Here is a 12,030-nt window from a genome sequence, read left to right as displayed (position 1 = left end):
AAATAAAATCGTAGTTCCAGCTGACTAATTGGCACCGTGCATTGGATGAGCAGATTTTGAAATTCCGCCACGTAATCGTGGAGTGACGAATTCTGACTCAGTGCATATAGCCGTTCACGGAGGCGATACTCACTGTCTGGAGGTAAGAAGCGTTGGCGCATGCTATCTTTGAAATTGATCACGACTTCACTCGACCCGAGGCTTCACATTCCAGCGAAAATTGACGGTACCAGTTGCGTGGGGTCACTCCCAGATGAGTAGACGCCATAGTCACAAACTGAGAAGACTTTTCCGTCATCTGTGGGTGATAGTCCGCGTAATATTGTTCCATCGCGAAAAACCAAAGCTCGAGATCTTCATCGAGATTGCCTTGGTAAATTGGTGGCTGATGCTTTCGTGCCGCTGTTGGCCGAGAAGCGAGCGCGTCGATGCGAGCCTCGCTAGCAGCGTACTGCTGCTGCATCATAGTTGAAAACCCGTCTGCTGACGTGCGAGGAGCTGAAGCAACTCCCCGAAGGTCTGCGGAGTGGTGGTCTGTTCCATCACTGTGATGCAGATCTTGAAATAGTTTCGGCACGATGGTCGAAGTAGGACAAGTCGAAGCTTGGACTCTCCAAGTGCTACTATGTAACGTAGAGGAAGCTTGTGTTGCAGGATGCAAATTGTAAAGTGATATTAGTAAATTAAAAGTCTGCACTCTTTTGTGTCTAGACTATCTACTAACCACTCATTGCTAAATGTAAATTAGTTTACGAACGTCCCGTAAACTAACCTGTTGTGTCTAGACTATCTACTAACCACTCATTGCTAAATGTAAATTAGTTTATGAACGTCCCGTAAACTAACCTGTAACTCGTCCCGTAAACCGTACCATAATCCAAAAGATTTAAATAATACAATCAACGCGGATGCGTTACATTTAGCACATGTTGATAATAGCTGTAGCTTTTCTAATTTTTCCTTATTCAGCTCCCACGCATGCAATGACACAATATTACTATAGTAAACAATCCCTACACAAAGTTTTCGACACGAATCCTAAAAGGTGTTCTAAATGTTAAAAACTCTCCAATTTCAGGTACAACAAAAATTATACTTGTTTGGATATCAGGTAGGTTGCTACTCATTTGCTGGAAACTTAATGTCCAAGCTTCAGAGACACTTGGAGATTTTTCTGGGATGTTCAGATGACGCGCAAAATACCACAAGGAATCCCCCATGGTGTGAAATGAAAGCTCTCTAGACTAACTCGTCTGTGAGATATGCTACTGGTATCATACATGTAGCAAACCCCTTTCATGAGCCATTAGGGATCTATTGCATGGAAACGTTTACCAGTAATAAATACACTGGACTTTTACAACTTTTGGAGGTAAGATGCTCTTTAATCTTTTCCTTTTTATACATCAAAGGGTGTAATATCATGTTTTACTGAGAGCACTGAATCATAGGATTTCAAATTACCCGTTATTCAGTCAATACAATTTATTTGATTGCTCCCTTCTTTTTTTTTGTCTATTCAGCAAAGAGGTTACTGGTGATGTCAAAACGATATTGCTGGAGGAGTGAGAGACTGATACCAAAATATGGCTTAGCATTAAAAATTGAGAAAAAGAAGGTTTTTACACGGTTACAGTTAGTGCAGTTGTCAAATGGATACTATAACCCTTTCAATATTTAATTTTCAGACTCTAAAGCAAACAATGTACCTGTGGGGTCGTTTCACCCTGCTGGAGCGCCACACTCGGAGCTTGTTTACGTTGCTGCAAATTCGTAGGCCTCTTCAGTCTACAGACCGTCGAAAAGACCATCGCTGGTTATTGAAGTCGAATTCACATCACGCTGAACATCCTGGAGGATGTTGTACAGCACAGCAAGCGATGATGCACCCTGAGGGGCATCACTCTTCCAGTTGCCATCAGCGTTTGCTCCAAGCTCGCCGAACAGTTCCAGCACAGCTCCATCGGGCATTTTGAGGAAGTGACGATGTAGCTCTCGAGTGCCGTCGAGCTCCACGTTATAAACTGCCACATGTGTGTTTGTTTCACGAAATAGTGGGTCGAGTGGATCTGATAACGCGTAGTCGTGTACAAACACTTTGCGCTGTGTACCACGCGGTCCATTCCAACGTGTGGCCTGGGCACAGATCGTCTGTAGCTCCTGAAGCGAAATCTCAGCATCATGTGGAACGAAGAACGCACCTTCATGACCGTGCACTCGTCGGTAAACATCGAGCATTCGGCCGTTCATATGGACATAGAGCAGGTAGACGTAGAGTGCCACAAGTGATAAACATGTAAGTGCTAGGTACAAGATGAGGACAATAAAGATGCCCACCAATCCACTGCCCTCTTGTGCCTGGAATCGCACGTATAGCTTGAACCAGTCACCGTTTACGCAGGAACATCCAGATGCTGTCAGTGATACTGAACACTCGCTCAGTTGTGAGCACCCGTAGTGATGTGAAAACACATCAACCAATAGTACGAGAAACGGATCGAGGACAGTCGCAATCCCTGCGCAAACGACGAAGTTGGATCCGAATGCTGGTAGATCCCCCACGTAGCGTTGGCCTAAAGCGGCTGCACCGGATAGGAATCCGAACATCATTGTGTTACCTAGTACCCCCAATGAAAGCAGACCGATTTCTGTAGAGGTAGCCACAGTTTGCCACGTATACTTTACAATGCATGTAGTCCATCGCGGTTGGAAATCGTAAACGGGTACGCGGTTGCCTCGCAAAAAGAGCCACTGTGTGACGTAGTGCACGTATAATCGTATCCAGCACGCAAACAGCAGCATAGCTACGAGTCTCCAGAACTCGAGTGTATGCCAGTTTGAGAATCCTAGATCCACCAATAATTCGTGACGCAGGTAATGTAGTTTCCGTTGAGCATGGAATCGCTTATGACGTGCTGTCTCCATTGAAGCAGCGGCGTTTACAGAATACGTGAAGTTCTCCACATCAAGCTGCTGCTGGCGTTTTAAAGCTAAGCTCTCGTCGTCTTCAAAATTTTCCAAATCTTCGTCAATACTGTCGAACTGATCCGACACTTGCAGCCCGTTCAATCCTAGTTGGTGATCACTTGACTGATGTTCACCGTCACCCTGTGGTGGAACTGTTTTAAGGTCTTGATTTCGATTCTGCATCGCGATCACATCACCTGACTAACATGAACAAAACGTTAAAAATTATATCAGAGCAAGCAGCTATTCACTAATAGTGCGGTTGTACGTACGTAGACACGAGTTTTTTTCGTCGGGTTAAACCCTGTAAGCCAGCGCTTCCATCTCCACCGCGTTGGAGACAAAAATCGCGGTGGTGGTTTCCCTCTCTTTTTCTTGATAGCATTGTCGTGGCCCACCAGAGATGATGAAGTGGACGAGTAAAGCTTCGCTGCAGCACTACCACCGTGGTTGCCACTACCTTGGACTTGTATGTCGGCATCCCTTTCATCTCGGATTAATCCGTTAGTACTGTGTTGTCGCTTTCGGATAGTTGCTGAGTTTGGCACTGCAGACATTTTGCGCATATATCGCTGATGGCTGTTCTCCACTTCTGGTACAATGAGTCGAACTAATCCCCCACGCTCATCGATTTCAGCATCAAAAGGGTCATCATTTGTTCGATCTCGTGGTGCTCGATGTAACACAGCTGGAGGTTTTGGAAGGTGATACACTTGGAAATAGAAATTGCAGAGCCACGAAGATAAGTCGCTTTGGTACATCTTCTCCATGTCCCGGTACTTGTCCATCGTATGATCCATTTCTCCACGCAACAGTGGCAACTTGAATTTGCCCTGTACGACCTGAAACTCCGGAGTGGTGAGTGGCAACGCTCCCCACGCTACAACGTGATCCGTTTGCATTGCTATCGAGTGATCTGAATACTGACCACCCCGACGTTTTCTTCGAGGCATAGACATCGTATTACTCCCCGCATAGGCGGCAGAAGTCGCCTGGGAAAGCATAAACAGTTCGAAAACTAGTGTGTTTCCTGGTCGAAGTTCCACTTCTGGAGGACAAACCACAAATACGTTCTGATTCACTACCACCTCCGTATTGTAGAAGCGGCCGCGGTGGTGGAACGGCCGCGTGAAGTTTGGGCGACTAACGTTTGAACGTGAACTGATGTCATTGGTTGCAGCGTTTGGAGATACTTCAGGGTCCCAGTTCGTCCAGTGCAGTGCATGGCCACCTAGACGATCGTACAGAGTTGCCACCATAACGTACTGACCAGGAGGTAGTTTATCCTTTACAGCATTGAGCATTTTGGCTCGAATGCGGATTGTCAATGGAATTCGAGCCCATTCAACGCGGTAGCGTTTCCGGCTCTGTGGAACTCGTGACGGCTCCAACGTGCCGTACAGTTGCTCCACTCTAGCCTCCTGATTTTTTAAAGTCTCCATTAAGTGCGTCTCGGCTTGCTGGAATACGTGTCCGATTCGTCGTGCACGGAACTTCACGGCCTCAGCAGCTTGTCGGTCTTTCAGTACCAGCTCCGCATGTCGTCGACGAGCTTCCTGTAGTAAACGCTCTCGAGCAAGCGCTTCTTGTTGAGCCAGTCGAATCTCCCGCTGACGGTACAAACTGCTCTCTAACTCGGCTTGACGTAGCTTGGCTTCTTCAATTTGCTGCTCTCGCTGTTGTACTTCTTCAATGGGCACAGCACCGACCACCACCTCTGCATCTGGAATGACAACCTCAAACTCGTCCAGATACTCCGGAATCTCTCGGTTCTTCAGCTGGTTAGACAACACGTCAATGATAGAATGTACGTCGTGATCCCGCGGAGTTCTGGGCTCTTCGAACATGTCGTTGCCATCAACGTCATCCCACAACGAAGTGGAGCTACCTTCCACCGCCATATTTTCTTCTGCATGGTCTCCATCTTCCTCCGTCACAGCGTCTGTATCATGTTCGCTTCTGCGTAGCCGGGCGTCACCTAGCTGCATTGAGATGTCCGTCCTGCCTTCAGGTCATGCGCAGCAACGTCAAACTACCGCATCTCTAAAGGTAGCAACTGCCAGCTAAAATAAACACTTCAACATGCAAACTATAATGTAGCCATCTCATTTGACACATGGCTACATGTTTTCTATCAACGAGACCGGTTCAAACCGGTATTTTCAATTTTCCGCCAATCAAACGCGTTGTCTCTGTCGAAATTGAGCAGTCCACCACCAAAGACCATGGCGCGCGGTGCTCGGAGCGTGACGTGCCGCGACTGCGGCTGCCTCAACTTCAGCTCGGAGCACGAGGTGTGCGATAAATGCCGCTCCAAGACGCTGGCGTTCCGCCCCACTGCGCGGCGACTCGCAACCAGTAGCAGCGCCTCAAACAATCAACGCAAAGAAGATTCGGATAGTCGAGTTCCCTCAATCGGCAAAAAGAGGAGGTACGACGAGACTAGAAAGGCCTCAGATAAGAAAAGCGAAGACAAGAGTGAGCGAGAGAAATCGGCACCAATACCAGCACCAACGCCGCCTGCCAAGAAGCAACCGGACGTCATCGACCTCGTATCAAGCGACGAGGAGGACGATAATGAGGTGCAGCAGGTTATTAGAGAGAGTTTAACGGCGAGCAGACGAGAAGACACGAAGGAAGACAATAATGAGCATGTGCTGTTCCAGAGTCGCGTGTTTCCGACTGTGCCGTTCGTGGCGAGTGACTTCCCGTCGTTAGAGCAAGGGACGCAGATGAGGAAGAAGGCGGCAGATAAAGGACCGGTACACTCACAGCCTACGGGTGGGAAGGCTGCGATAAAGAGTGGACTAGAGAAGGCTTCGACTTCAGTGTCGCAGCCAACACCACCGGTATCTCGAGTGGCAAAGGAGATGATAGAATCTAAACCGGAACCGAGACCGCCTATAGAAGAGAAGGAGAAGACAGCGCCGGTAGAAGCGACGGAGAAGAAAGCAGAGAATGAAACAACAAAGACGAATGTGGAGAGTACAGTGGATTCTGCAATTACTGCGTCAACTGCTTCAAAGGTAAAAGACAAGCAAGAGAAGACGGAGATTCGTGGCGAAGAGGACCCGTTCTTCCAGTCGCGAGTGTTTGATGCTGTCGAATTTGCAGCATCGGACTTCGCCACTGTGTTTGATGGTTTGGCAGTGGCTAGACGAAGCCATCCACCGCCATTGTCGTCGTCTACCGCAGCAATTTCGACGTCTGTGAGACCAGCCGCCACTGCACCAACGTTATCCGCGGGTCCTAAAGCAAACAAAGCGACAAAATCAGCAACCGTAGCAGCACCAACCGCCACGACAGCTTCAAAACCAACCACAAAGACTGCTGAAACCTCATCGATTCAGGAGGCGTCAGTACCCAACATGCCAACTGCAACTGCAGCAAACAGGTCGACATCTTCCGCTAGTGCGAAGGTATCTCCACCGGTACCCAAGGCATCTACGACAACAGCGGAAGCGACAGCAGTGCAGCCTTCATCCGCACAGCCAACACAAAAGCCTACAGTAGTGACACCACCTACCAAGACACCGTCAACTCAACCGACAACGCCATCAACCAAGACACCGCTTACTCAGTCAAAGGCTGCAGCGGTGCCATCATCAACCAAGGCAGCGTCGACACCAAGACAAACGAATCCAGCTCCGGACGCAACGGTGAAGCCAGTGATAACTACAAAGGCACCTGCACAAGCTTCACCATCTGCAGTGGTGGCTAAAGCTGTACCAGCAACACCCGTGGCTACAAAAGCGAAGGAAACAGCAGAAACAGCAAAACCACCAGCCTTTTCTGTTCCTGTCTCGGTTGTTGGGTCTGCTGCACTGAAGGGATCATCTGCTGGCAATAGGCAAGTAAACGGGAGTGCTAATGTGTTATGGCCAAAGAAAAAACATCCTGACAGTGTCCAGCGCACAAACAAGGAGAAACAACGCTCGAAGTCAACACCAACTAGCGCGACACCCCCGGCTGATGTGGATGGAGTTGAGTTTGTCAAGGTCAATGCATCACCCCGTGAAATTCTACCCGTGGAGCCCCCTGTGCTGGGATATTGCAGTCCGGAGTTTTTGGCGTTTATGCGTGAATGTGGCGGTGACGACGGGGATGAAGAGGATGATCCTGAAGAAGAGAGTCGCTCGCAGTTGAAGCTCTTAAACGTGGTGGACCTCACCAACTTGAGTGACTCTGAGGACAGTGACGTCGAGTCTCCAACGCCCACACCACGTGGTAATGTGCCACACGAGAGTTTGCCTTCGAATGGCCCAGCAGGATCAGCGAGCCAAGCTGCTGTCAGCACAAATGCAAAGGTCTCAGGAACAGGAACGTGGTACGTTCCAACGCTCGAGAGTGAGCGCAAGCGATCGCAACCGGAAAAGGTCATGTGTGAGCTGTGTGAAGCGAAAGGATTGCCGTCCAGGTTGATCCGCTGTCCTACATGCACCAAGTACTACCACAAGAAGTGTGCGAAGGAGAATGGCGATGAAAACATTTGCTGGAATTGTGAGCTTGGGTCGATGATCGACGACAGTGAGCTGGACGCAGAGCATGCCAAGCATGACAGCGAGTATTTAGCGTATTTGAAAGCAATACGACGCTCTCCGTCGCCGGAAGGTGAAGCAGACAAGCAAGAGGTAGATGAAGAACAAGACGGCGAGGCTGCAGGAGAGGACGTTGGGATGGCTACACCCGCAGAGGGTGAAGACAGCGAAGGCAATGCGAAAAAAGCAGGCAAGCGATGGATGGAGTTTATCGGAGACGCCACAGCTGACATCGATGCTACGTACCACGAGGTCACGAATCGTATTGCAGCGGAGCTTCGTGATGAAGAGAAGAAACGTTTGTACTCGCGTGGATTTGTGTCACGAGAGGAATTCGAGCAACAGATGACAGAGGTGGAGGAGTACTACATCAACGAGGAAGCTCGTCTGCAGCAGCTGGAGCGTGAAAAGGCTCTCGAAGCGAAGAAAGCAGCCGAAGCTAGAAAGGCCCAGGAAGTAGCGGAACAGGTTAACGGTGACCAGTCTGGTGGTCCTCGTACTACTGAAAACAACGCACCTTCAGTACCAACAGTTGTCCAAGATGGAGACGTATCGGCGACCACTATTGAAGCGCCATCAAGTGCTACGAGCGGCCCCACGTCAGCCACGACAGCACCAATGTCCGTTCCAGCAGCAACACCCTCATCAACACCTCACCCCGCAGTACCTCCGCCAACACTAGTGCCAGTGGGTGTCCCAACAGCAGCTTTTTATGCAGCATTCAGTGCCACTGCCGCGAGACCAGCGCCACCTTCGAAATCCTTATAACTTGTTAACCCGTGCGTCGTCATCGAATATTGAAACCCTACAACATCAACTTTTGTCTACAACTTCAACACTAGCAAATTCCTCACCACACTGATTCAACACTAGCAAATTCCTCACTACACTGACATGTCACTTTGATGGGGAAAGTCGTCCTGGCGCCAAACCGCGCCAAACGAACAAAGCGAGGTGGAGCCGCCTCGTGTCGGGAAGCGCGTCGTCTTTGTGTGTGTCTCCAGCCCCTGCATCGTCGCCACTGTAGAGTCAACATGGTGGAGGTGCGTCTCTGCTCCATTCTCATGCCTTTGCGGCTCTCTAAGACCCTCGCATCGTCCAGTAACAGGCAGGATTGATTCATACTAACGGTTTGTGTTGGCTTTCTTCCTCTCTACGCAGCAGAAGAAGGGCACGAAGCAGGCCACGATGTTCAGCTTCTTCTCACCGACGAAGCCTGGCCAGGAATCAGACGAGAACGCGGCAGATTTAGAGCCAAAGAGCGTCGCAACTAAGAGACCGCGTTCAGAGTCTTCTCCTGCTAAAACGGAGACAAATGCTGCTAATTCCACCGATAAAATGGAGTCTGTGGACCAAAAGAAGGCTACGCCAGTCAAACCAAAGGCTAGAGGAAGGCCTAAAGGCAAAGCTAAGGGAAAAACCAAGGCGTCGCCTAAAGCCAAGGCCAAACCTAGGAAAAAGCGGCAACCTGTACGATTCGTGTCGCCTCATGCTGCAATGAATAGTGAGGATGAAGACGAGGATTTGGATGACGACGAGGACGTGTTCAATACGCCCGAAGCGAAGCGAGCCAGAGCTGAACTGGAGTCAGGAGGGGACATTGTACCTGCTGGAGCTCCCATCTCGGACGACGCCATTGTGGACGACTCGGACGTTGTGGATGTCAGTGGAAATGCAATTACTACTGAGACAGTGGCTGATGCACAGGATACAGTTGAAGAGGCTGAGGCTAAGGAGAGTGCTGCAGCTGGAAACGTTGTGGATCTCACTACTGCTAAAACTACTTCAGAAAGTACGAAAACAAGAGGCAGGACAGCGGCGGCAAGGAGTAATAAAACAGCAGCCAAGACGCCTACAAAGCGGCAACAGAAGATGAAGGAAAAGGTTGCGGAAGCGAAACCTGTCCCTGTTGAGCCTTTAGACCCAGCCATTCAGGCTCGTGTGGACACATACAAGCTCAAGACAGATGAATTGACTCGTCAGTACACAGAACTCCTGCAATCTGAACAGGAGAGCGACGTCATCATGCAGGAAATCTATGGTGCTGGACTGGATCGCGACTTGGACGTTACTGTAGACCACGACAAAGCACAGCAGGCTTTAGCGGAGACGTGGCAGAAGCTTCGAGACCACGCACATGCCTCCAGTACTGCAGACGCTGTGGTTCTGCCGTCTTCAGTTGAGTTCCCTCACGAAGTTAAGTGTTTAATTGTCAAGGGCATTCAAGGAAAGACGATGAGTCTGTCAGCAATAACCAGCCAGCTTCTCGCCTTATTCAAGAAAGATCTCGAGGCTGAGGACGTGGATATGGAGGCGACAGAGATCACAAGCTCGTCTGATTCGGAGAAATTAGATAACACAGCCATTTTGGCAATGGAGATGGAGATCAAGATGCTCGCACAACGTACGCTATACGGTGTGAAACCTGCGAAAGCGAATATATTCGAGGACACAAGTGTCGACGCGTTGTGGGTGTGGGAGGTAGGGAACCTGGATAAGTATTTCCAGGACGCTGCACAGAAGACAATAAAGCGTATGCGCAAGAACCGCAAACGTCTGGGTCAGCAGTTGAAAGCCCTGGCGCGAGTAATCCAGCTGCTGCATCAGAAACCAGTGGACGAGGCGAAGGTGAGTGCGGAAGAGGCCAAGATCGGCAAGTTCGGCTTTGCTGTTGACACGGAGTTGCAAAAGGCGAAGACTCGGGAGACTAAAGTGCAGGAGAAGCGCAGTGCAACGGAAGAGAAGAAGCGGCATGAAAAGGAACGGCAACAAGCTAAGGAAGCGAAGGATGAAGAGAAACGTAAACGAGAACGTGAGGAACAAGAGCAAAAGGCCGCGACGTCCAAGAAGTTCAAGGCGTTCTTTGAGTCTAGCAAGGCTAATGACGCTGGAAGTAGCGACGCTGCAATCGATATGACTGGCGACCAAGACACGGCAGAATCAAGCAATGTAGACCAAAGCAAGAGCACCAAGATCGCCCAAATGGACGCTGCGTTTAGCTTCGTGGGGTCTAGTTCGTCTGGAGCAGTGGAGAGTTCTCAACTGGCGATCTTCTCATCGTTGAAAGGCCAGCGCGATGCAACCAAGAAACAAGCAGTCGAGTTGCCTCTTCTAGGCTGGAGTTCTCGTCGTCATCGAGACTCGAAGCTTGGCGTAATGAAGCTGCTACAGTTCTACGAGAATAGTCGACCGGCGTACTATGGCACGTACAGTACGAGGAGTCCAGTTTTCCGTGGCGGTCGACGGCCACTCGCACAATTTGCTAAGTTCGATTACTCCGTGGACAGTGACGATGAGTGGGAAGAAGAAGAGCCTGGTGAAAGTCTATCGGACGATGATAACGACGGCGAAGAGTCCGACGAGGATAATTTGGACTACGGAGACCAGTGGCTGGCCTACGAGGATGAAGTGGACTACATGGACGGCGTGGATGCTGAAGACGACACAATGGAACACGGGGAAGGACCTTCGTCGCCGACGAAGCACAAACTACCGTCACAGCTGCAGAAGAAGCGCGTGAAGGCTAAAGCCGTCAAGCCTGCGAAGCTGGAAACCCAGATCCTCGGACCATTCTGGTGTCTTGAAGAAAGTAAGGATTGTACGGATCACTTGTCTGGACTGGCTGGTGAGCTATTATGTGAGCCGGTGTTCGAGTCTACGATGATGCGTAAAGCTCGTGAATATGAAGAAGAACAGAAACGACTGGAGGCTGTGCGACTAGAGCAGCAGCGGAAGAAGGACCAGCTGCAAGAACAAGAGAAGGCAAAGAAGAAGAAGGTTGAGCAGGCCAAGCAGAAGACTGAAACTGCGGCTTGTACAGAGAAACAAGCGGGGACAGCAAAGAATACGACGTCACAGAAGGCAACACCTCAGAAACCCAAGACGCAGAAGTCGCCAGCGAAGACTCCGATCACTTCTCCGAGCACGACCAAGACAACGTCGGCAACTTCACCCTCACCGGCCAAACCGTCAGGTTCTCAGATAGATTCCTTTTTCAAAAAGATGACGGGGCCTGTACTGGTGCCTCCGAAGCCACAACAGCCGAAACCACAGCCAGAAGACAATGGGAAGACGAAGGACGGTAGTGTGGAAATCATTTCGGTTGATTAGCTTTGTGTTGGGCTTGATATTGACCAGCGAATATAACGCACTGCTACTTTACTTCTCAAATGCCTAATTGAGGTAAACATCAAAACTTCTCATTAGGTTCATGTGCTCTTGACACTCCTCCTTCTCATACATTTATGCCTACCTGTATGCCTAACTGAAAATACACTAGTACACATTAGGAGGGGTCGAACCTTGCAAAAAACGTGCTCAAAACTCCCCCCTGCTCATGCTCAAAACATCGAGCATGAGCAGCTTTGCCTTGAACAATTCCCTCGTTCCCTCCTGTTCCCTCCTGATCCCTCCCTTTATGGTTGCCACGCAGCCAGTGGTTGGCAGCCAAGGATGCTGGCATCGTGGCGAGGGCGACCACCACATTTTGTGATACTCAGGTACGCTTACCACTCAAACCTGTCTA

The 12,030-nt window shown here is 49.8% G+C and overlaps 5 protein-coding genes across 6 annotated transcripts; 3 read left to right on the top strand and 2 right to left on the bottom strand.

Moving 5' to 3' along the window:
- Positions 1-178: 178 nt before the first annotated feature.
- PPTG_17261 (hypothetical protein) lies at positions 179-466 on the bottom strand (the record flags this gene model as incomplete). Its single annotated transcript, XM_008915452.1, has 1 exon — positions 179-466. One exon carries the CDS (start codon positions 464-466, stop codon positions 179-181), a length of 288 nt encoding a protein of 95 aa, XP_008913700.1.
- Positions 467-578: 112 nt separating this feature from the next.
- On the top strand, positions 579-1,569 carry PPTG_24149 (hypothetical protein; the record flags this gene model as incomplete). The annotated part of the gene is made up of 3 exons (XM_008915451.1): positions 579-627; positions 1,116-1,221; positions 1,524-1,569. 3 exons carry the CDS (start codon positions 579-581, stop codon positions 1,567-1,569), a joined length of 201 nt encoding a protein of 66 aa, XP_008913699.1.
- Positions 1,570-1,788: 219 nt separating this feature from the next.
- Positions 1,789-4,955, bottom strand: PPTG_17260 (hypothetical protein; the record flags this gene model as incomplete). The annotated part of the gene is made up of 2 exons (XM_008915450.1): positions 1,789-3,168; positions 3,240-4,955. The coding sequence occupies 2 exons, from the start codon at positions 4,953-4,955 to the stop codon at positions 1,789-1,791; spliced, it is 3,096 nt and encodes a 1,031-aa protein (XP_008913698.1).
- Positions 4,956-5,139: 184 nt separating this feature from the next.
- On the top strand, positions 5,140-8,368 carry PPTG_17259 (hypothetical protein). Its single transcript, XM_008915449.1, has one exon. It carries the CDS (start codon positions 5,193-5,195, stop codon positions 8,271-8,273), a length of 3,081 nt encoding a protein of 1,026 aa, XP_008913697.1. The 5' UTR covers positions 5,140-5,192; the 3' UTR covers positions 8,274-8,368.
- PPTG_17258 lies at positions 8,367-11,680 on the top strand. 2 transcript variants are annotated; one of them, XM_008915448.1, is made up of 2 exons: positions 8,367-8,548; positions 8,670-11,680. In XM_008915448.1, exons 1-2 carry the CDS (start codon positions 8,411-8,413, stop codon positions 11,613-11,615), a joined length of 3,084 nt encoding a protein of 1,027 aa, XP_008913696.1. In that variant the 5' UTR covers positions 8,367-8,410; the 3' UTR covers positions 11,616-11,680. The 2 variants fall into 2 exon arrangements, with proteins under 2 accessions (XP_008913696.1, XP_008913695.1); XM_008915447.1 differs by having other exon boundaries at positions 8,395-8,548; positions 8,667-11,666.
- Positions 11,681-12,030: the final 350 nt, after the last annotated feature.

Source organism: Phytophthora parasitica (genome assembly GCF_000247585.1).
Source record: "Phytophthora parasitica INRA-310 unplaced genomic scaffold supercont2.71, whole genome shotgun sequence".
NCBI classification, from domain to species: Eukaryota; Oomycota; class Peronosporomycetes; order Peronosporales; family Peronosporaceae; genus Phytophthora; species Phytophthora nicotianae.
The sequence above is the reverse complement of the archived record's forward strand: the minus strand, read 5'-3'. Positions and strand labels throughout refer to the sequence as shown.

What these genes read in the sequence shown, in the direction of transcription:
- PPTG_17259 (XM_008915449.1), top strand. Translation starts at nt 5,193, where the DNA reads ATGGCGCGCGGTGCTCGGAGCGTGACGTGCCGCGACTGCGGCTGCCTC.
- PPTG_17258 (XM_008915447.1), top strand. Translation starts at nt 8,411, where the DNA reads ATGGGGAAAGTCGTCCTGGCGCCAAACCGCGCCAAACGAACAAAGCGA. An exon ending in GTAGAGTCAACATGGTGGAG is followed by an intron (nt 8,549 to 8,666) that starts GTGCGTCTCTGC and finishes CTCTCTACGCAG; the next exon opens with CAGAAGAAGGGCACGAAGCA.